The sequence below is a fragment of the Bubalus kerabau genome, chromosome 4 (genome assembly GCF_029407905.1).
Source record: "Bubalus kerabau isolate K-KA32 ecotype Philippines breed swamp buffalo chromosome 4, PCC_UOA_SB_1v2, whole genome shotgun sequence".
NCBI classification, from domain to species: Eukaryota; Metazoa; Chordata; class Mammalia; order Artiodactyla; family Bovidae; genus Bubalus; species Bubalus kerabau.
In genome coordinates this window covers 75,327,065-75,351,574 of record NC_073627.1, presented here as the reverse complement: position 1 = coordinate 75,351,574, position 24,510 = coordinate 75,327,065, and the positions used below count along the sequence as shown (strand labels likewise).

At 47.3% G+C, this 24,510-nt stretch overlaps 1 protein-coding gene across 1 annotated transcript in view; it reads right to left on the bottom strand.

The window, feature by feature from the left end:
• Window positions 1-2,971: 2,971 nt before the first annotated feature.
• Window positions 2,972-24,510, bottom strand: part of INTS9 (integrator complex subunit 9) — a 121,322-nt gene continuing 99,783 nt past the window's right edge. The window contains exons 11-17 of the mRNA XM_055577730.1: window positions 19,773-19,833; window positions 15,416-15,587; window positions 11,957-12,081; window positions 10,968-11,135; window positions 6,659-6,757; window positions 5,477-5,614; window positions 2,972-3,673 (exon numbers count right to left, since the gene is read on the bottom strand). Coding sequence (XP_055433705.1) covers window positions 3,497-3,673; window positions 5,477-5,614; window positions 6,659-6,757; window positions 10,968-11,135; window positions 11,957-12,081; window positions 15,416-15,587; window positions 19,773-19,833 — 940 coding nt within the window. The 3' untranslated portion in view covers window positions 2,972-3,496. The remainder of the gene's footprint in view (window positions 3,674-5,476; window positions 5,615-6,658; window positions 6,758-10,967; window positions 11,136-11,956; window positions 12,082-15,415; window positions 15,588-19,772; window positions 19,834-24,510) is intronic.

The window sequence follows — 24,510 nt, the reverse complement described above, 5'->3', positions numbered from 1 at the left end:
TATGTATATGTGTGCATTTATTTCTGGGCTCTCAATTTTGTTTCATTAGCCCATGTGTCTGTTTTTGAGCTTTTATTAAGCTTAAAATGAGGAATTGTGCCTCCAGCTTTCTTTTTCTTTTGACTATTCAGGATCTTTTGTGCTTCCATACAAATTTTAGAGTTTTTTCTTCTCTGAAAGTTGCAATTGGAATTTTGGGAGGAATTGCATTGAATCTATAGATGGTAAAATGCTTTTATGATGTGATAAGTCTAAAATGTGATCCAGGAACAGTGTTGGCTGCAGCCTTCAGCAAGACTAGATGAGTTTGCCTCAGTTCTACACTATCCATCTCCATAATTCAGTGGTACTTTCCTTCAGAATTGTAATTGGTTGTTTTTACCGCATTCTAGGGCTTCCCTGGTGCTTCAGTGCAGGAGACCCAGGTTCAATCCCTGGGTTGGGAAGATCCCCTGGAGAAGGAAATGGCAACCCACTCCAGTATTCTGGCCTGTAGAATCCCATGGACAGAGGAGCCTGGCGGGCTACAGTCCATAGGGCTGCAAAGAGTTGGACACGACTGCATGACTAAACTACCAGGTTTGAAAGAGTAATGTTATTTGCCCACAGTTGCACAGCGGTGAGTTTGTGAGCACTGGCGGTTTTCTGCCTTCACAGTGTGGCATGGAATGGTGAGACAGCACTCAACTTGCCTCGTGGCTATTGGGGAAACACTGAACTTGGGCCCCCTTTCCTCACCAGGCTGCTGGGCTCACGTGAATACGTGATCATACAGCTTTGGGGGCTTCTTCACTCTCATTTCTGTTGATACTTCATTGTACAGGTAAACCTCATTTCATTGTTCTCTGCAGGTACTGCATTTTTTTTTTAACAAATTGAAGGTTTGTGGCAACCCTGTGTCGAGCAAGCCTACCAGTGCCATGTTCCCAACAGCATTACTTTTAAATTAAGGTCTGTACACCTAAAGAAAAAATGCTCTTGCACATTTAATAGACTGCAATATAAATGTAACTTTTACATGCAGTAGGAAATGAAAAAATTCATGTGATTTGCTTTATTGAGAGATTTATTGTTGTGGTCAATATCTAGCTATATCTATATCTCCAAAGGTAAGCCTGTAGTTTGGAAAAGCCAACTTCTGCCTTAATAGGACAACTGTGAGGCCCCAAAGCTTCAAGCCAACCAGGGGTCAAGCAGAGCAGTTTGTTACCTTAACTTGAAAAGGAATGAACAGGCCTGTCTCCTCTTCGCCAGCCCGTGATCCCTGGTGGTCACACATGACGGTACAGTGAGGCAGAAACCACTTGCTGGCGATGGGCTTTGGGGAAAGTTACCCTCTGTCCCTCAGTTTCCTTGTCCAGCACTTAGATGTTCACTGTTTGCAGCTACTAAATTATGGGATAATTTGCTACACAGCAATAGATGCTATTTTGCAGAAAGATCAAAAGAAATGAGAAAACCAGGTTCCTCCTCACTCTTTTTAATGGCTTTTCAATTACTGTTTAATCACTAGGTTAATCATTGGGATTTTATTAGCATTTTTCTAAACATCACCCTCTGCCTCAGGTTGGTATCAATGGGCTGCGCTTCCGACAGCAGGTCCCACCGTTTTTTCTGGGTCGTCTTCTCACCAGTCTGGTTTGGTATCCAGATACCCAGACTCTGGGCAGTTATTCATACTTGCTGTCTCCTAATGCTCTGCAGGGCAGGATCTAGATTTTCTCTGCTGTAACAAATGATTCTTTGTGTCTTCCTGACTGGCTTCTGCCATGAAGTAGGTGGTGATGATAGCTGAAACCTTCATAATTTCTTAATTATTTCCTGCCCATCAGTCTATCAACTAATTTACATTCACATAGTGTTTGTCTCTCTAGTGACCATCTGTCGAGAGTAAGACCTTGGAATTGATCCCTTGGGATTACTTAAGCCCTTAACAGAAATCCAGCTTGGACAAACCCAAGCCATTCCTGGACATGTCACTCACTGTTAGAGGACATTTGATTTCTTTCTATTTTATACTGCTTTTGCATTTTTCAAGATGTTAAGAAAACTTTAAAAAAACCTTACCTTGATTTCTCTCATTGTGTTAGGAAGCATGCCTACATGTGCCGCGTATTCACAACTCTCCTAAGCACGAGCTGACTTTTCGTAGCCCGGCTGCCCGTCTTCCCCCACTGTTTACTGTGGACACGTCCGAGGCCCCTCGACTGCAGTGACCTGTACCTTGGGAAGCACAAACCTGTGGAAACATGTCTGTATCCAACCAAGGCTGGCCCAGCTGGAGATGGCAAAGATGAAGTTGTGTTTTCCCTTCGCTAAGGAAGAACTGCTTCCCAGGGACAGGGCCATTTCAGAGAGAGAACTGACAGTCAACTCTCTGTAAAACCTGAGCAGGTAGACTTTTACATGCTACAGTTCTTGGGTCACTCAAGCCCGCTGTGAGGTTCTGCTGCTGCCCAGGCTGGAGGACTGACTTCCAACTGAATTTCAACCAGTCTGAAAAAACGGTAAGCATTTGCTTCTGCTGTAGGCCAGTTCTAAGACTTGCGTGCTACTCCCCACCCACACATTTTAATACTTACAGAGCTGGCATGAGTGTGACAACTGACGCTGTCTTAGACTAGATGGAATCTGGTAAATACCTGTTTCAAACAATTCCATTATTGCAGATGCAGGCGTCTGAGTTTAATGCGCAGGAGTGCAGACAATCTGTGGGAAGGGCAGTGGCACAGGCGAGTGGAGCCTAGTTCAGGCCCTCCCCCAGAAGGCCAAGGTCAGTGTTAGCGGTCTGTGCTGCTGTTTTCCATACAGATACAGCTCAGATCAAGTTAAGTACCCTTTATACAACTGAAGAAATACATTAATGCACACACCAAACTAAAATTTGCCAAGTTCAGTTCTGTATATTTTCATATCTTTTCATAGATGCTAAGTGAATGCATAAATCCTAGGTTCAACAGAACACAGCTACTTCTATAAAAAATAAATTTTATTAACAAAATGAGCTCACATTATAAAAGCAAAATGAACCTTTGCTAATTGCTTGGCATCGTCTTTCTTATCAGGTACAGCACTGTACACAACAAAATAAAATCAAAGACTAGTTGCTCTGCCTGAGGCCTGTGAAACTGTGACAAATGGGCCACACGTCATCTTTCACGTTCCTCCCACCACTGACCCGACGCAAAGCTGCTGTGACTCTCACTCCTCCTCAGCCTGTTGCCTTACCTGCCTGGCTACGCAGGCCTGGGAAGGACACACGCCTAAAGTTTAAAGGGAGAGCTCTGTCCCCAAACAGTGCTGAGAATCCAGACTGCGAGGTTCTGGCTGTAGCTCCCGAGAAGGTATCTCAAAAGCCGCTTCTTTGATCTTTGAGCCAGAGCCCACCACCACCGAGACCCCCCAGCTGCAGGTCTTCCCTTCCTCTGCTGGGGGCTGGCAGCTGCAGTGGAGGACGCAGGGGTCCGGGGATGTGGAGGTGGCACGGGCCTTCCCCTCAGAACTTCTGAAGGAACTTGAGGACCAGGTCCCGCAAGCGGACCCGGAGCACCTCGTCGTCGTCACAGATGATATGGGTCGAGTCTTCCTCAATCTGGATGAGGGTCTCAGCTTCTTGCAGCAGGACGATATGGCCCTTGGCTGTGTCTTCTACCTTGATGTCGCTGAAGCCATGCTGCACCAAGAGAAAAGGGGCAGGAAGGCATTTTAGCATCCGAGATGCTCCTTCCCTGGTGGCTCACAGGGTAAGTAAGGATTTGGCCTGCAGTACAGGAGACCCAGTGGACTCCAGTTTATGGGATTGTGAAGAGTCGGACACGACTGAGCAACTAACACTTTCACTTCCCTTTCCAGCGTTGGCTACACTGAACATTCTAGAAACTGGCATTTTGGACTCTCCTCAATACAGTTCTTCAGAGCAGTCCCAGGACCTACTACAGCAATAGAATTCCAGGTGAAGCTCCCAACCATGCAAAAATCTCATACAAAACACAACAGAATTCCTACCACCTGCTTAAGCTTTTGCGTATCATCTGAGGAGCACATCCAGGCACCTGGGTTCAGGAGGCTGGGTGTTCCATCCCCCCGGCCACACCTGTAAAAACCCTCCACCCTGTCGCAGGAAGATGCCTTTCTCACCACAGGTACCAGTGACCTTGTGATCTGGCAAGTCCCTGCCAAAGGGGGAGACGAAGCAGTGTATCAAATACTTCTCCAGGGCCCCCTCCCATGCTAACTCAGAATTTCCTTACACATCAGATGTAAAGTTGAGAAAGGTGGAAAGAAGAATGATTTGCCTGAGAAGGACACAAGATAGGTAATAATCATGACCTAGGGAGGTTCTCCGTCTTTGACGCAGAAAGGGATGTTCCTCCTGCATGAGGAGATCGGGGCAGAAACTGGAGTGGGAGATAGTCGGGTCCTAGAGATCAACTCCTGGGAGAGCCAGACAGAAGTAAATAAGATCTTTCTGGGAAAGCAAGGTGTTTCAAGTTTTCAAGAAACAAGTGAAGTGTGAGTCCCATCAGTACAGCTGGGGGTGCCGCATGGTCAGGAGGAACGCTGCTGTGTGCGCAGCACGGGGTCCCCAAGGGGTGTCCCCACATCTCTAGGGGTCAGGGGAGCCCAACAACTCGGGGAAAGCCCTCAATGTGAGGAAAATTAAATGACGAGTGGAGAAAATTCCCAACAAAGACAAAGCCTTTAAGATTGGAAAGCACCCAGGTACTGAGTGAGTCTGGACAAAAGGCAGTAACTAAGAAGAAAATCTCTTTTCCTGGAATAGTTTCTAGTGTTAACTGCAGTTCTTCCCGCAAGAAGCAGCATGAAAAATACTATCTTTAGCCAACTGCTCCTCTTTTCTGTCAAGGACTCTAATTCTGATGCCAAAACAGTGGCCTCTGAAGCCAGAATTACAAAACACTTTCAGGTTAATAAATTCTTTTTCCTCTTACTTGTAGTCATGAAATCTATTCCACCAGCCACCAGGGGAAGAGTGGGAAGGATGCTGATCTGGGGGAGGGACCCCCATCCTCCACCATGACCACCTGCTTCTCTCTCCCACTACCCCATCTGGGAATCACTGGCCCCGCTCCCTGAGCGCCAGGGGATCAGGACCCCTCTGCCCACACCGCACTGGCATCTCCTCTGAGCCGGCCATGCAAAGGGTCTTCTCATACAAAAGTGGGGCCCTAAGAGGACAGACCCTTCTTTCGTGGCCAGCCCCCTGCCCGATATGTTACAGCAATGTTTCTGAAGAAAGGCCCCTCCTCGGTCTGGTTCCCACAAGAAGTGGGGCTGGGGCGCAGTCTTGTGGCAGCCTGGTAGTGGGGTGGGGGGAAGAAGGTCAGCTCCCCTCTTAACTCTGCAGCTCCCGCCTGGTTCGAGCCCCGCCCTGACCGAGAACGGGCAGATGCTGCGGGGACAGCGCACGGGCTCCCGGGAGGGACGCCAGCGTGCGCAAGCCCACAGCGCCTACCTTCTCCAGCGTCTGCACGAACTGGTCCACGGGGATGGAGCCGCTCAGCAGAGGCTTCAGAACCTTGCAGTCTGGAATGTCGTCACTTGCCCGCTTTCGCTTCTTGCCGCCTGTGGGCTGGGCGGGCTTGGGCGGAGGCTGGGCAGGAGGAAAACGGGTCTCGTCAAGAAATCACCTAGGAGCCCCAGGTCGGTGCAGGCCACCCGCGGGACCCTCTTCCTGGGAGGGCCAGTGCCGCTGTGCCCTGTGTTCAGGGCCGTCTCCAGCTGGATCTCCACACAGTACACACAAGCTAAAGCCAGCTAGCCACAGAATCATTATCTTAGCTGGCAAAGATACCTTCCTTTTAGCAAGATCTGTTTTTAATTTTCAGTCGACTCAATTCAGTCATATCCGACTCTGTGACCCCCGTGGGCTGTAGCCCCCCAGGCTCCTCTCTATGTAAATTCTTAATAACCCACGTTGGCAGCTGGGCCTGGAGCAGTAGTACCAGGGCTGAGGACACAGGCTGTGGGGCCAGACTGACCAGTTACAGTCCTTCCGTCAAGAAAACGAAGGGCAGAGCAACTGCCCCTACAGTGTGATAGTACAGAGGACTCTGTGAGGCCTAAAGAAGACAACGGCTGGTCAGGACCCGGGCCCGCGCCCAGCACTGTAAGCGGCTGCTACGGGCACACAGCCTTGGGGGATGACAGTGGCAGAGCCCAGCCCTGAGGGGGGTCCTCACGAGGTGAAGACGGGGGCCCAAACAGCGGTTCCCAGCCCTTGGCCTGACTGCTTCGGGGCCCCCGAGGGCAGGGGCTGCGCGCGGTTGGGTCTACCTTCCCTCCCACCTCACGCCTGCGGGCTCAGGACGGGCGCCTGATGAGAGCTTGTCTCCTGCGCACCACCGGGGGAGCCGATGCTCCTGGAGCGGTGGTGGCTCTAGAAGGGTGGCCCCGTCCCTATGAAGAACTGTTTCTCCTCCCTTTTCTCTCTCCAAGGCACGTAGCCAGAGAAATTAGTAGTGCCCTTTCCTTCAGATCTGATCCCTCAGGAAGTCTGACCTCTACTATCTGCTGGTGTGGGAAGCACTGTCCTGGCAGCTGGCTGGAACGTGGGCACCTTCTCAGGAGGAAGGGTTCCAGTCCCCACAGGCCCTGGAGGTTCCTCTTGGAGCCCAGCCCAGCCTCCCCACGATACCTGAAGAACATGCTTGTTATCTTTCGTGTGCAGCACAGCCGAGACGGTTGCCAAGGAAATGCCAGGCTTAATCTCCATGGGCACCAGCGAGTCTGCAAGCTGGGAGCAAAGACGGGGGTTTCAGCCAGGTTCCCTATAAACTGGGGGCAGAGGGTGCTGCAGCCGTGCTGCCCAGGGTGAGGGGTTAGGAGGCCACGCTGGGCCACCGTGCCCAGCTCAGGGATGGATGGTGAGAAACTGAAAGTCGTACAATAACAGCAGGAGCCTTTAACACCCCACTTACATCAGTGAATGGATCACCCAAACAGAACATCAATAAGGAAACACTGGCCTCAAATGATACATTAGCCCAAATGGACTTAATAGATATAGAGAACATTCTGTCCACAAACAGCAGAATATACCTTCTACCCAAGTGTACGTGGAACATTCTCCAGGAGAGATCAAACGTGGGGCCACAGTACAAGTCTCAGCAGATTTTAAGAAGACTGAAATCATATCAAGCATCTTGTCCAATCATAATGCTATGAAACTGGAAATCAACTACATGAAAAAAACTTACACAAGTGCATGGAGGCTAAGCAATGTGCTACTCAACAATGAGTCACTGAGGAGATGAAGAAGAAATGAAAAAATACCTGGAGACAAATGAAAATGTAAATACAATGATTCAAAATCTTTTTAACACATGCTTATATGGTCATTTATGACAAAGGAAGCCAGAATATACAATGGGGAAGACCGTCTCTTCAATAAATGTTACTGGGAAGACTGGACCGCTATATGCAAAGTCTTGTACCACGTAAAACAATCTCAAAATGGATTAAAGACTTAAACTATAAGACCTTAAACCATAAAACTCCTGGAACAAAACATAGGCATCTTTGACATTGGTCTTTTATCAATTTTATTTCTGGATGTATCTCAAGTATGGGATTCAAGAGCAAAGATAAATGAGACTGCATCAAAAAAAAAACTTTTGCACAATGAAAGATACTGTCAATAAAACAAGAAGGCTGCCTACGGTAAAGGAGAAGGTATTTACAAATGATGCACCAGCTAATCCAGAATTCACAGGGAACTCATATAACTCAACATACCCCCTCTGAAAATGGGCAGAAGACCTGAATAGGCATTTTTCCAAATAAGACATACAGATGGCCAGTTACTAATCATCAGGCAAGTGGATATCAACACCACAATGAGGTATCACCTCATACCTGTCAGAATGGTGGTTGTCAAAAAGACAGCAAATAACTGGTGGTGAGAATATAAAGACAGGGGAACACGTGGGCACTGTTGGTGGGGTGGTAGATTGGTGGAGGCGCTATGGAAACAGTATGGCGGTTCCTCAAAAAATTAAAAACAGAACTACCAGATGACCCAGCAAGTCCACTCCTGGGCATTTACTCAAAGAAAACAAAACACTAATTTGAAAAGATGCATGCACCCCTGTGTTCAGGGTAACACTATTTACTATAGCTAAGATATGGAAGCCACCTAAATGTCTTCTGATAGATGAATGAAGAAGATGCAACACACACACACACACACACACACACACACACACACACGGGATATTAGTCATAAAGAAACAATGAAATTTTGCTGTGACAACATGGATAGACCTAGAGGGTATTATGGTAAGTGAAATCTAAAAAGCAAAACAAATGAAGAAACATAAAGAAACAAACTCAGTTATGGAGAACAAACAGGTGGGTGCCAGAAGGGAGGCAATGACCAATTTCTCAAATAGGTGACAGAGGCTGATTCAAGGGGATGAAATGTACATTACAGGAAATGCAGTCAATACTGTTGTAATATTATGGTAATAGACTTAGTGTGGTGATCATTTTGTAACGTAGAGATATACTGAATCACCACGTTATTATGCACCAGGAACTAACATGGAGGAAGGTAGGTCAATTATACTTCAACTTAAAAAAAAAAAACGGGGGGTGGGGGGCTTCCCTGGTGGCTCAGCGGTAAAGATTCCACCTGCCAGTGCAGGACACACGGGTCCAGTCCCTGATCGGGGAAGATCCCATATGCTGCGGAGCAGTTAAGCCTGTGCACAACTATGGCGTCTGCGCTCCAGAGCCCAGCGCCGCAACTACCAGGCCCATGTGCCCTAGAGGCCACGCTCCGCAACAGGAGAAGCCACTGCAACGAGAAAGCAGCACGCTGCAGCTAGAGAGGAGCCCGTGCAGCAAGACCCAGCACAGCCAAAAATAAATACAATTTTAAAACGAGAAAAAAATGCAACAGTGCGAAATGTTCCCACTGAGAGATCCGGGTGCTCTAGGTGCCCGGCCACGCCCATCCACAAATACCGTTTTCCTTCTGATGCGGCGCTGACAAAGGTCAGGCTGCCGGGCAGACCTGTAAAGCCAAAGACCTGGCTGGGGTGGCTCACAGACGGCAGTGTGGGAGCCGAGCAGGCGGGGGACTCTCCCTGGGCGGCCCCAGGAATAAATTCATCTCCAAGGAGACTCTGAAGTGGCAGCTCAGCCGCAGGGAAATCTATCTGGAGCCCACAGACGACTCAGTGAGGACATCTCTGGGAAGGAGGACGCGTTCACTGGCCACCCCAGAAACAGAGGTTTTCTCTTAATGGAGGCCCCTGAGGGCTGACGACAGGGCTCCTGCTTTGCACATGCAGGGAGAGAGAAGGAGGGTCTACCAGGGAGCTGATCTGGGGGAGAGATGAGCATCCACTAGCTGTAGCAAAGCCGAAAGAACCGTGACGGACTTGAACTCCTTCCTCTCACGTGCACTTCCCAGGCAAAACCAAATGATACTTCTAGTTCTCTCTCTACATCCCACACACAAAGATTTATGTGAAAGCATGTTTCTAAAAGTATTATTTGCAATTTGAAAATGCAGAAATAATAAATATCCACCCATAAAGGAACAGTGAAATGATGAGACATTATGATAGACCATTCATGAATGGTCTTCAAAAGCTTTTGAAGTATCTTGAATGACACAATATACTTACCTTTACATGACAAAGGGATTATATGATACATGATTCAAACACACCCACAACACGGTGAACAGACATGGCAAATACACAAAAATTGGAATAGTAATTATGTTTGGTATTCAAACTAGGATTGACATTTTTTTTTTTTTTGGTCTATATCCTTTTCCTCCTTATTTCCCAAGTTTTCTAGAATGAACAAGCATACTTTTATGGAAAAATGAATCTTATGACAAGTTCATACAAATCAAAGCCTGAGAAGGCCGAGGGGCCTTAAAAACAAAAGGAGGTCGTCCAGAGCGCTGGTTCTCAGGCGAGGAGCATCCCACCTGGGCTCCTGAGACCCAGGATTCTGCCTTCCTTTTGCCTTTCACACTGGAAACCGGCACATGGCCTCTGACACCAGTGGTTGTCCAATTTCAGCATCAGACCCATGAGGAGGCTGGCAGAGACCCAGAGGCTGGGCCTCACCTGGAGTCTCCGCCTCAGCAGGACCGAGGTGGGGCTGCAGAAACCTGCATTTCCAACAGGTTCTCAAGGCTGCCGCTGCTGGCGACAGCGGCCCCGCGCACCCCGCTGCGATCCCCACGGGAAGGCGTGCGCCACGCGCCCCAGCACCGCCACAGCCCAGATCAGCTGCGGGCTCTACACTCACTGGGGTTAAAGGACAAAATCTTCACAGAATAAAATCTTTACGTTCTACTAAAATGCATGTAAATGATGATCATGCAGGGATGTAAACTTTCCTTACTTTTTGGTTACTTTCATGTCCTCCATCTACTGCTGAACTCAGTGAGACCTGACCCTCACTGGTAAATGAGGTCCAGGAAGAACGAGAAAGCCCACACCCCTAAGGCGGTTAATGACAGAGCTGACAACAGCGTATTTGCTCTCCAGGCTCCGACCCCCCGGGTGACACACTGAACTTTAATATAAGCGGCACTCCAGCAGGCCTGGTGTTGGCATGTTACTTCATTACTGGAAACAGGAGGAGGGGGACTTCCCTGGTGGTCCGGCAGCTGAAACTTCGCACTCCCAGTGCAAAGAGCCCAGGTTGGATCCCTGAACAGGGAACTAGATCCCACATGCTGCAACTCCGAGTTCACGAAGGGCTGGAGGTTCTGATGTTCACTAAGGGCTAGCTCACTTTTGCTGCAGCCAAAGAGGCAGCTGAAAAGCTCAGCCCGCTTCCCAGTTATCTGCTAAGGGTCCGTGTATCTTGGTTCATTCGTGTGTGACACAAACCGCAAAGAAAGCCACCCCAGGACGGTCTTCCAGACTCAAGCAGAAACCTGGGGAAGCCCCGGGAAGCCCAACGCTCACCTCCGGCATGATTTCGATCTTCTCGTACCGACGCTTGAAGGGCAGGGCGAGGACCTCAGCGCGCCGATAGGACATGGCGGGCGGCTGGCAGTCCACCATGAGGTCCATGCGGTGGGACTGCGCCGGGGGTGGCTGGGTGTACTGCTCGGGACAGACCACGTGGAGGGGCTGAGGATCGAGAGGCGGGGTCGGGGGGAGGAGGGCGTGAGGCGGCAGCAGGCCCAGTCCTGGCCTCACCCTCCCCAGACGCCACCCGGGCTCACCACAGGGCCGTGCCGAGCTCCCATCCTCTCAAACCCAAGTCACCAGTGACCACAGTGTGAGTGGGGGGAAGCACCGAAGTTTCAAGGAAAGCCATGGTGATGAGCAAGGGATTTACTGCCTCATCGTGCATTTGTTTTATCCCTCTATTTAAGCCACTTTGAGGGTGACATCCAAGGGCCCATTCTCAAAGGGTCTCCAGGTCCCTGGAGGGCAGCCTCTCTGTCCTTCAGCAGCACTGACTGGCACCCCGACTCGCTGGCGAAGAAGAGCTATGGCTTTCTGTGCTCGTCTGTGTCTCCGGTCTGGACCTGTAGGCCCCCAGGTCCTAGGCAGTGGGCGATGGCCAGGCCATGTCCTCAGTTGTGGAGGACACACCATGTCAGAGTTTTTTGGGTTTTGTTTTTATAAATGTCTTCTTTTATTATCTTGGGAGAAAAATAATTAGGAAGCCAGTGTCTACTTTGGCCAAATACCACCCAACTGGACACAAGTGGTCCTTGTCAAAAATAATACACTGCTTATGCTTGCTTTTCCTTCCACTTTTGATTTTTTTTTTTTAGAGGAGAAACCTCTTTCAGGGTGGAAAGCCCACTAGTCTGGAATCTGGAGGGTACCGGGCCGAGCACCCTGGGGGCGGGGGTGAGGACATCTAGCCCTCGTCCGCAGAGCAGAGTGCACAGACGCGGGAGCAAGTGGCACAGCGGCCCACGGCCCCGCCCGCGTACCTGCACTTCTCTGAGCAGCTTCGACACCTGGATGAAGTTCAGTCGCGTATCGATGGGGCAGTAGATGCACTTCATGGCCAGGGGCTGGTAGGGAGCCAGTGCTTCCAGGTACGAGAAGTCGGGCTCTAAGGGGAGCGCAAGAAAGGAGATTCAAAATGAAGGTGCCGGGGCCTTCCTTGGCGGTTCAGTGGCTAAGACTCCGCGCTCCCAATGCCGGGTGTCTGGGTTTGATCCCTGGTCAGGGAACCGGATCCCCTGGGTCGCAACTAAGACCTGGTGCAGCCAAGAAAATAAGTGTTAAAAATGAAAGCAACAGACGCACGGCCACGTGAGGAAGCGGCTGGCGTGGCCCAGGCCCAGCGGATGGACAGCAAGACAGCAAAGGCCCTGCGGGTACAGGAGACAGAGTCCTGACTTGGGGGAGAGGAGTGATCGCTGGGCAGACAGGGGGAGAGGCCGGACCGAGCACTGCAGGCCGGACGCGGAACTGCAGGCAGGAGTGTGAACTCGAGGTTTTCAACACTCTTGGAGAGAGATGAGACAATGAAGGGATACCTAAGTAAATGAGGGGGAGAGGAAAGCTCTTCTTTGCAACAAGATGCCAACTAACAAATGTAGAAGAAACCATGAAATCGGGGGGGGGGGGGGTCATGCGTTGGCAGCCATCGCAGGAATAATTTATTCAGACCAGAATCATCAATAGATGCTGGAAAAATCAGATAAACCTCTGGGGAAGACCAGATGAATAGACAGCCTCAAAGTGTCCCCCAAGAGATGCTGATTAATACAAAAGTGGGTGACTTCACAGTGGAGAAGTCCGGCCCAGGCCACTCAAAGCAAGAGCGCAAAGACCACCCCCCACGCGAGAGACAAATCCCGTGCCTCCTCCTCCACAGGACGCAAAGAAGAACGAGAAGGATCGTGGCCCCGCGTCAACAGAAAGCCTGTGCTGAGGCTGCGGGGCCCATCCGTAGCGCCTGTCCAGCGCCCAGGAACCGTCCTTGCCTCATTGGCCGGCCTATTCTCTGTGGAGCCCCACTGAAGCCGGCCTGCCAAGGACTGCTTACTCTAACCGAGAAAGCTGCCCACCTCGGGCCAAAGCACTGGCTTAGTCCTGGCATGAAAAATGACCTGTAGGTTCCTGACACAGCCTGTGCCCCGTAAGGACACCACTTCCCATATGTAGCCCCCAGCTTCCACGCACCGCTCCTTACCCAGGGAACTCTGGAGAATGCACAGAGCTTCCAGGTTTTTAAATGCTCACTCTTCTGGTGGATCCTGTCTACCCAAGAAGAACCCGAAACACCCAAAGCAGCCTGACCTGCCTGGGGGATCACCACCTCTCTCTGATGGATACTGAGTATCCACTGTATGGATACAATTCCCAGGGGTCACACAACCAGAAAAAGTGGCCCAGAATCTAGCAGACGCTGTAAATGACACAGCTTGTGCTCTGGAAGTGCAGCATACCAGTTTAAATATAAATTCCTGACCCAAACAAATGCTGGGTGATGCACGTACGGACAGTCACATAGCCCTCTCTTTCTTTTCAGCTGGCTGAAGGGAAGTTTCTGGTCTCGCGACACTTCTTCTGCGCCTTGGCCTACTGTGCCCACTGTCACGTCAGAGCCAACATCCCTCAGAAAGAACAGGAGCCCCCCACTTAGTCCTACTGCTGATAGCCTCCTCCAGATGACTTCCTGTTTAGCCCAACCTGGCAATCAATGGTGAGGCTCTGGGCGGTGTGAACCTTACAGCCTGGCTTCCTCTGCCTGTGGCTAACAGGGGGCCTGGACGGAGCACAGCTGCCCCCACCAGCTGCTCCTCTGAGCGCTTTCATCACTCGAGGCCAGGCCACGTCCTCCCACTGCACAGAAACCATCCCACATGATGCCGATGTCACAAAAGGCTGCTTGGTGACCACCATGGATCAAGACCGAAACAAGGCCCTCTGTAGTCATGCCTGAATGCAAGACCACAACCCTGTCCAAACCTCAAAACAAGCAAATGCCACCCTGTCCTGGCTCTGTTCTTCTAACCCTCTAGACAAGAATCTTGCAACCAGAGAACTACTTCCGGTCCTGATGACACCAAGCCGGAGCAATAAGCCCACCTCCAAGATCACCCAACACAAGGCCCGACCTCTAAGTTCTTTTGACCATGTCCTGCGATGCCTCCTGTCTCCCCCAGCAGTCTCCCGACTCACTGCCGAGTCAGCACCCAAGTCTGTTTGATTACTGGGATGGTCCTGGTGGTCTCTGGCTGGCCCCACTGCTGAGCATGGGGAAGGGGCCACCTGGCCCCAAAGCTTTGGGCATAACTAGACTCCTCCACCACTCATGTCTTAAAAGTCATTAGAAAACTCCCAGAAGGCAACTGGTCCTTTCTCCACAGGCTTCTGGGCCAGGCCTTGTAAGAACTCCTTCCTTATAACATTTCACTAAAAGCAGAGAGCTGCCCGAGGAGGAGCCACCCACAGTCCCATCTTACAGAGGTGAGTAACCTGGCTGAGGTCACAGTAACTCCGCCTAGATTTCATATCGAGGCTCTTTACTTCAATGCCCATGAGAGTTTCAAATCCCAAGACTATCTGAAGACCCTGATTGGTAAGACAATGATTAAGTAAAACCCCTAAGGTGCCCTCATTAAAGGATTAGCTTTATTCTGAGGGGTTCATCTCCACAAGAAAAACTGTAAGCCAGAGCAAACTATAACCTAAGGAGAAAGAGCCATCTCAGTCAGTAATTCCTTAAGGGTGAAGCGAGACTGATCACTGGAATTCCTGCAGTTTTTGAATAGCTTACAAAATCCTGTCAACAGTAGTTCTAGACCAGAAACCTGTCTCGGGGACAAAATCTACAAAAACAGCTATGAAAGCTGTCCAGCGCACAGCATCTACTGGGACACTGTGTGTGTTCTTCTCCTCCGCCTGCTGGGCGATTTATCCTTTCATATTTACAACAGAATAATGATCTAAAGGATTGTTGCTTTTGAACTGTGGTGTTGGAGAAGACTCTTGAGAGTCCCTTGAACAGCAAGGAGATCCAACCAGTCGATCCTAAAGGAAATCAATCCTGAATATTCATTGGAAGGACTGATGCTGAAGCTGAAGCTCTAATACTTTGGCCTCCTGGTGCAAAGAGCCGACTCATTGGAAAAGACTCTGATGATGGGAAAGATTGAAGGCAGGAGGAGAAGTGGGTGACAAAGGATGAGATGGTTGGATGGCATCACTGACTCAACAGACATGAGTCTGAGCAAGCTCCGGAAGATGGTGAAGGACAGCGTGTGCTGTAGTCCACGAGGTCACAAAGAGTTGGACACAACAACAACAACAGTATCATATTTACACCTTACTGTCAATTCTTCCTGGGGTCTCTACGTGGTAGGTAACATCCTACAGGTATTCAGGGATGGTCCCAGTGGGAAGCACAGGGTTTTGTTTGCTGGTTGATTCACCTGTGAAGATGACCGTGTTGAGACTCGACTTTCCCCAGAGCTCCATGAAATGGACCACGTCCCCGAACCGGAGGGAAGGGTGTCCAGTGAAGACCACGCAGGGCTGCCTGAAGTCGTTGCTGAAGTCTCCATGGATGCTGGGGTAGTGCTTCAGCTTGTTGGTCTGAATGAGCTAGAGCACGTGTCAAAAGCACAGGAAGAGACGTTAGCCTGCCCATGAAGGAAGGACTGCTGAATGTCAGAGTGAGTGGAGAACATTAAAAATACAAGATATGGATACAGGTTTTTAACCTACAATGTGACCTTCTCCAACGATGGATCTTTGGGTAACACTGGTCTATGTGTGTGTTAGTCATTCAGTCGTGTCCGACTCTTTGCGTCCTCGTGGACTGTGGCCCGCAAGGTTCCTCTGTGCATGGAATTCTCCAGGCAAGAATGTTGGCGTGAGTAGCCATTCCCTTCTCCAAGGGATCTTCCTGACCCAGGGATCAAACCTGGGTCTCCTGCATCGCAGGCAGATTCTCTACCACCTGAGCCACCAGGGAAGCTCTACAAGTGTCGTACTTATTGGAAACTTTCATTCAGGCTGTTCTGGCTGGATTCCGTCTAACCCTTCCTTTATAGCTTCCTGACGCTCTGAGCCCCAGGCCCAGAAGTCCCCCAGAAGTCTTTGAAGTACAAGTAACTTTCCCAAACTCTGAGCATCACTGAGTTCTGTCACAACTAACACCTCACACAGTGACCTCGTTTACCAGCACAGGACCCCCGCTTGGGAAGGTGGAGCTGTGTTGCGTCACCGTGGGGACTGAAGCACAAGGACCAAGGCTTTCAGAAACGTGCGCGGGAGGCGTGATGTCCTCCCGACAGAGAGCTGCGGTGAGGAGCAGGCCATGCATGGCTTCAAACCTGTCTCACGAAGTGGATGTTCTGAACCATAAAGGTCCTCTTTTCAGTACAACCCCTGGAAATACTCTCCTGCCAATCAGGCCTGACTCAAGACAACACCACATACAGGGAGCACCGCAGATGGCCTCTTGTGACACTGCTCAGAAGTTCTTGGTGCTGCCCCGGCCCCCCTGCTTCACTCTGGCACCAACAAGTCAGACGACAAACACCCACACTTCAGAGACCCTCAGTATCAACTAGTATTGCCTTTGAGAGGCCTAGTGGTAAAGAATCTGCCTGCAATGCAGGAGACCTGGGTTTGATCCCGGGGTCAGGATGATCCCCCGGAAAATGGAATGGCAACCCCCTCCAGTATTCTTGCCTGAAAAATCTCATGGACAGAGGAACCTGGCGGGCTACAGTCCATGAAGTCTCAAAGACTCAGACATGACTTAGTGACTAAATGACAACAACAACATTGCCCTGAGATGCTGTCTGATGGATAAAGAATTGGTGTGAGACATTTCTCGATCCTGTACACTCCTAATGCATAAGAGGGGAGCCCACAACTCCAAGCCCACCTGTTGCCACCCCAACAGTGAGGATGAGGCGAGGATGGGGCCATTCCCAAATGGAAACCCAACTTTCTTTACTCTGAAAGATTTAACCTTTAATTCCGAGAGACTGCTTTCATTAGCAAGACCACCCTGGAGGTCTTCCTCAGGGGCCACATGCCTGGCTGGGATATGAGTAGTAAAGAGGGAACACTCACTGCAGTCTTACTCCCTAGTTACATACAAATAAAACTGACATTTTTTATAACCTGTGTGGCCCAAAGCATTACTTGCCCGTTAAATAGATAAGTGGCTGACTGAAGGACCAGCTCTCTTGTACCCACGCATGTCAAGGAGATGACAGGAATCTAAGAAGAGCAGTAGGTCTTTGCACGTAAGTCACTTTTTAGGCGCTCTGATTTTTTCCCCCATTATATCTACTTTTCCAGCTGACTTACTACCTTTTTGACCATCCAGAATTATCTCTGAGCTGTTTTAAGGTCTAAACTACACAGGCAGTGGAGCTGTAGGCAGGAATTCTGTAAAGCAGTTTTTCATCAGTACTAAAGGCAGAAGTGTATTTTCTCATGGACACTGGTCACGTGACACTGGCTATCAATTCCACCACGCCCTAATATCAATAAGTACGTATTAGGAACCCTGATTGTGCAACTTTGGTCTTTTCCCATCCCTAGCTGTGAGTGGGACAAAGGTCATTCGTTACAAACTTGTGGGTAAGAACATGGTAATACCCTTGGAGATCAAGTTCTAAGGAAAGGCTAACTGTTACTAGGGGAGAGGCAGGTACACTTTCAGTGGTAAAGCCACCACCGAGCATGTTCTGCCACACTTAATGTTCTGACACGATTAGATTTCTACCCTGAGTTTCACTGTAGTAATGACAGAGTTTGCAAAAGCCGTGGCGGCTGTTAAGACAGTATGAGGGGGCCTTCCTGGTGGCTCAGTGGTAAAGAATCTGCCTGTCAGTGCAGGAGACATGGGTTCTGTCCCGGATCCGGGAAGATCCCACATGCCACGGAACAACTAGCCCGTGTGCCATAACTACTGAGCCTGAGCTCTAGAGCGTGGGAGCCGCAACTGCTGAAGCTCCTGCACCATAGAGCCTGTGCTCTGCAGTAAGAGAAGCCACCGCAAGGAGAAGCCGGAGCCTGCAATGAGAGAGTAGCTCCCGCTCTCCGCAGCTAGAGCGAAGCCCGTGCAGCAGCAAAGACCTAGCACTGCCCTCCCAACCCCCCAAAAGACAGTACGAGGGCTGCATGGGACTTGCCTGGAGGCCCAGTTAAGACTCTGCCTTTCAAGGAGGGGTGCAGGTTCAATCCCTGGCTGGGGAACCAAGATCCCAGGTGCCACATGGTGCAGCCAAGAGAATTACAAACAGACAGTAAGAGGACTGCAAGTAACTTGCTCAAAACCTTCCACTTGACGTCCTAGTTCATGAAAGACCCCTCCTTGGGAGTAGGAAGACAGCAGTAAGATTTAAAATAATTAGCAGGACATTTGTTGCAATTTACTTGAGTCAAATAGTTAATTGCATAATAAGTCAGTCAGCGAAACCCCTATACATAAGTACCTGCACAGATGTACCTAACTGGATGGCATTTTTACAACGAAAACATCCGTGTTCCCATTCGCACATCAAGAAACAGCATCACCAGCTCCTCTGAAACGCCCCTTGTCCGCTTCCAGGCCCTGCCCGCCCCCATGGCTGTCTCTGTGATGACCACTCTCCTGACTTCTAATATCAAAGGTGAGCTTTCTGTATGTGTGAAAGTGTTAGTTGCTCAGTCATGTCCGACCCTTTTGTGAACCCATGGACTGTAGCCCGCCAGGCTCCTCTGTCCATGGGATTCTCCAGATAAGAATACTGGAGTGGGTTGCCATTCCCTTCTCCAGGAGATCTTCCTGACCCAGGGATTGAACTCGGGTCTCCTGCACTGCAGGCAGATTCTTTACCACCTGAGCCACCAAGGAAGCCAAGAACACTACAAGATGTTCATATGATATGCTATGAAATACTAGGCAGCAGCAATAACAGTGAGGTGCACAGAGAAAGGCTCATCATTTACTGTTTGGTGAAAAACAAAAGTAGACACAAAACTGGGCACACACAGCCGTATAAAAACACTACTGGCTCTGTGAAGAAGGGGGACTTTTTCTGTTTTTTTAAATTGAAATGTTGTCATTTTCATCATTAAATATTTACACCAAGGACATAAGCTATGTTTAGTATCTTATACTAAAAAACATAACTTAGTTGCTCAGTCGTATGTCTCTTTGCAACGCCAAGGACTGTAGCCCACCAGGCTCCTCTGTCCATGGGATCCTCCAGGAAAGAACACTGGAGTGGGTTGCCATGTCCTTCTCCAGGGGATCTTCCTGACTCAGGGATTGAACCCATGTCTCTTGCGTCTCCTGCACTAACAGGTGGGTTCTTTACCACTAGCGCCACCTGGGAAGCCCTTACACTAAGACATAACCAACTTGTAGAAAGACTTTGACAATAAGTAAATCTATTATGCAAAAAAGGCAGTAGTAGATACTAGAATAAAAGTCCTCACCCAGTCAATGAAACAGAAGTAGACTATGAACTGAGCAACATACTGGAAATGTAAGGTGTTAATAAGAAGAGAAAGTAACACATCTTGAGTTAGCATATTCACACCACCTTACAAGGCAAACAGAAGGCTGTATCAGTTTATCTCCACATTTCTTAATTCTTTTTTTTTTTTTAAATTTTATTTTATTTTTAAACTTTACATAATTGTATTAGTTTTGCCAAATATCAAAATGAATCCACCACAGGTCACATTTCTTTATTCTAATGACCTGCTATTTCCACCCACATACCTTTACCTACATTTCTTACTTGCTCTGACCTAGTGATTTCATTTTCTTACCTCAGCATGAGGAAAAGGCGGTTCTGGGAGGTACACCTTAGTCTGTTTGTTGTGACAAAGCCTTTAAAAACAAAAAAGATCAGCACATTAGGCACGGTGCACAGAGGCATTTGCTGCCACCTAGTGGTTAAACAGTGCAAATACATGCTGAAGTTTAAAATTTTCCTGCCAGTGAATCTCACTCACTGTAAATAGCTGGCATTTATAAAGTAATCAGGATGTAAGTCTCTTGTGAATGTGTTTTTAACCTTTGAAATTCCTCAATACATTTTTTCCCTTAAAACACAAGCTTCTTATTTTGGAGTGATTTTAGATTTACAGAAAATTTGCAAAGATAGTACAGAGTTCATCATCTCACTGTTTTGTTAAACTAAGACATTGACATCAGTACACTACACTTACCTAAACTCTAGACTCTACTCAGCTGTCACCAGTTTTTCCACTGATTTTTTTTTTCTCTTCCAGGATCCAAGATACTGTATTTCATTTAGTTGTGGTCAGTTTTTTTGGCTCTACCACAAGGCTTATAAGGATCTTAATCCCCAGACCGGGGATTGAACCCATGCCTCCTGCAGTGGACGCACAAAGTCCAAACCAATGGACTACCAGGGAATTCCAAAGTGATCAATTCTGAGTAGAAAGTAATTTTCTTTTGAGACAGATTTCTATTTTGTACATGTACCATTTCATAAATAGCCGAATTTGGTAAGTCAAACTGGAGAGTAATAAATCTCTCCAGGAACTATGTTAATTCAGAGACACTGACTGTTTTAGGTAGTCTGTTTTTCCCTAGTCAGATGTGACATTTAAGACACGGAGATTTCTGGAAAAACAAATATGATAAAAAGTTAATCAAGGTATGTGGTGCTCTATAGGTCTGACATTTTTAAGTTGGGGAAAAAAACACATGCAGTGATTGTTAGACCCGCTTCTAAGAATCCTACTAAAGCAGAATTAAAGCATTTCAACATTTCTAACAGATATTACTTTTGATGGAATAATTCAGGACTCTGGGGGTCTAGGTTTAGTCTTAACTTCATTATACAATCTGTTATCTAATTTTTCCTACCTTTGGTTGAACTCGACTTTAAAAACATCACTTTTTAAAACATCACTTCCACAACTCCTTTGTGGAAGAAGATGTAAAACACAAAAACAAGATACTTTTTGAAGGGTTACTTATTAATAGTGTCTAAACAGACAATAGTAGTGTCTTTATTTCAAACTCAGTAAGAGGGATAAAAGAGCTTGGTTTAAAACTTTAATGTAGAGTGCTGCAAAGGATAATATATCAGTTAGCATCAGTATATAAAAGCATAAAACTAAAATACTTCTGTCAAAAAATAAAAGAGATAAAAGCATTTCATGCAAAGATGGGCACAAGAAAGGACAGAAATGGTATGGACCTAACAGAAGCAGAAGATATAAAGCAGAGGTGGCAAGAATACACAGAAGAACTATACAATAATGATCTTCATGACCCAGACAACCATGATGGTGTGATCACTCACCTAGAGCCAGACATCCTGGAATGAGAAGTCAAGTGGGCCTTATGAAGCATCACTACTAACAAAGCTGGGATTCCAACTGAGCTATTTCAAGTCCTAAAAGATGAAGCTTTGAAGTGCTGCATTCAATATGCCAGCAAATTTGGAAAACTCAGCAGTGCCCACAGGACTGGAAAAGGTCAGTTTTTATTCCAATTCCAAAGAAAGGCAATGCCAAAGAATGTTCAAACCACCATTTAATTGCACTCATCTCACACACTAGCAAAGTATTGCTCAAATTTCTCCAAGTCAGATTTCAACAGTACATGAATTGAGAACTTCCAGATGTTCAAGCTGAATTTAGAAAAGGCAGAGGAACCAGAGATCAAATTGCCACCATTTGTTGGATCATCGAAAGAGAAAGAGAATTCTGGAAAAACACCTGTATCTGCTTCACTGACTACGCTAAAGCCTTTGACTGTGTGGATCACAACAAACTGTGGAAAATTCTTCAAGAGATGGGAATACCAGACCACCTTACTTGCCTCCTGAGAAATCTGTATGCAGGTCAGGAAGCAACAGTTAGAATGGGACATGGAACAATAGACTGTGTCCAAGCTGGGGAAGGAGTATGTTGAGGATGTATATTGTCACCCTGCTTATTTAACTTATATGCAGAGTACATGATGAGAAACGCTGGGCTGGATGAAGCACAAGCTGGAATCAAGATTGCCAGGAGAAATATCACTAACCTCAGATATGCAGATGACACTACCTTTATGGCAGAAAGCAAGAAGAACTAAAGAGCCTCTTGATGAAAGTGAAAGAGGAGAGTAAAAAAGCTGACTTAAAACTCAACATTCAAAAAACTAAGATCATGGCGTCTGGTTCCATCACTTCATGGCAAACAGATGGGAAACAATGGAAATAGTGACAGACTTGATTTTTTTGGGCTCCAAAATTACCGCAGATGCTGACTGCAGTCATGAATTAAAAGACGCTTACTTCTTGGAAGAAAAGTTATGACCAACCTAGACAGCATATTCAAAAGCAGAGACATTACTTGGCGGACAAAGTCCGTCTAGTTAAAGCTATGGTTTTTCCAGCAGTCATGTATGGATGTGAGAGTTGGACCATAAGGAAAGCTGAGCACCCAAAATTGATGCTTTTGAACTGTGGTGTTGGAGAAGACTCTTGAGAGTCCCTGGGACTGCAAAGAGATCAAAGTAGTCAACCCTAAAGGAAATCAGTCCTGAATGTTCATTGGAAGGACCGATGCTGAAGCTGAAACTCCAATACTTTGGCCACCAGATGTGAAAAACTGACTCATATGAAAAGATCCTGATGCTGGGAAAGACTGAAGGCAGGAGGAGAAGGGGACAACAGAGGATGTAGTTTGAGCAAGCTCTGGGAGTTGGTGATGGACAGGGAGGCCTGGCGTGTTGCAGTCCATGCGGTTGGAAAGAGTCGGAAACGATTGAGCGACTGAACTGAAATGCAACGTGGGGGACTCCTCTGGTGGTCCAGTGGCTAAGACTCGGTGCTCTCAATGCAGGAGGCCCAGGTTCAATCCCTGGTCAGGGAACTAGACCCCACATGCTGTAACTAAGTGTTCATATGCTGTAACAAAGACCCGGTGCAGCCAAGCACATAAATATTAAAGAGGAATGAACCAATGAGTGCCATGTGCTACCCTGGATTGGATCCTGCAAGAGGAAACAAGCATTGGTGGAATAGCTGGTGTAATATGAATAAAGCCTGGAGTTCAGTTAATAATACTGTGCTTATGTTAATTTCTTAGCTTTGATACAGAATGCATGACCATGTAAGATATGAACATTGGGGGAGGAGGGAACCTGAGTAGAAGGTATATGGGAGTTTCTGTACTATATCTGCAGCCTTTCTATACTTAAAATTATTTACTAAAAGGAACAAGTTATTATTAAAAAAACAAATTCAAAAGACAAAACTGAAAAAAGTGCCAAAATGGGAAACAATGTCTGTAGATATAACAAAGCATCAGGATCTTTAATACATATATAGGGTTCAAATAAACAGATAAAGGTACACACCTTTGGTATGTAAATAGGCAAATAAGTAATAATTTACAGAAGATATAAACATTTTTCTGGAAAGCAATTTAGATTTGTATGATGAACATTAAAAACTATGTATATCTTTTGTTCCAGTAATACTATTTTTAGTAACTTACCCAAAGCAGATGTAGTCATAAATATACAGAATGATATTAATTGAAAATTTATCACTAAAAGGAAAAAAACTGGGAAAAGCCTGTCCACCCATAAGACAATAGTTATGTAAATTATACTATGTATAAATGATGAGTGATGATATCATAATGCAGTCAAGGAAAAATGATGGTATCAAAGATTTTCTAATGCTCTAATCTAGTATTGGGCTTCCTTGATAGTTCAGCTGGTAAAGAATCCGCCTGCAATGCAGGACACCCTGGTTTGATTCCTGGGTCAGGAGGATCCACTAGAGAAGGGATAGGCCACCCACTCCAGTATTCTTGGGCTTCCCTGGTGGCTCAGCTGGGAATGAATCTGCCTGCAATGTGGATTAAAAAATTTAAAGGCAGGATTCACAATTAAATATTCAGCATGATCCCTATATAGAAAGATGAAATACATCAGAATCTAATAGTGACATTATTTCTGGTAGTGGGATCATGGGTTCGGATTATTTTTTACTGTTCTCTGTAACTTTCTTTTTCTCTAGTAAACATGTATTACACTCATATTAAAAACAAATAACAAAAAACAGGAACTCAAAAACAACCTACTCTTACCAGTCCCGAGTCCTACCCCATCAGACATTCTGACAACAAGAGTGGATTGGAAGCACAGACACCAGTTAGGACACCATCCACAGGGGCCCACAGGGCTGGCCCCGGAGCTCGCATCATTCAGTATTTTCAGCTGAGGGTCTGGATGAAGATGTTCAGGACATGCTGATAAACGTGCAGTGATCCTCATGTGGACTGCCACCTAGTCAAGATTACCTTCCCATAATGGGGAGAAGAGACTTCTAATCAAAGAAGAAATCCAAGTGACCTTTTATTGTTAGTCACTAAGTCAAATATAATATAAACAACAACAACAAGTCCCATGAACGAACATGAATAATACGCACGTGGGACGGAGAAGACTGAATTTAAAAACAGAAAAAAAGGGCCTTGAGCACAACTAAAATGGGAAGAAAAAAACGATACTTAAAAGTGGGGTAGG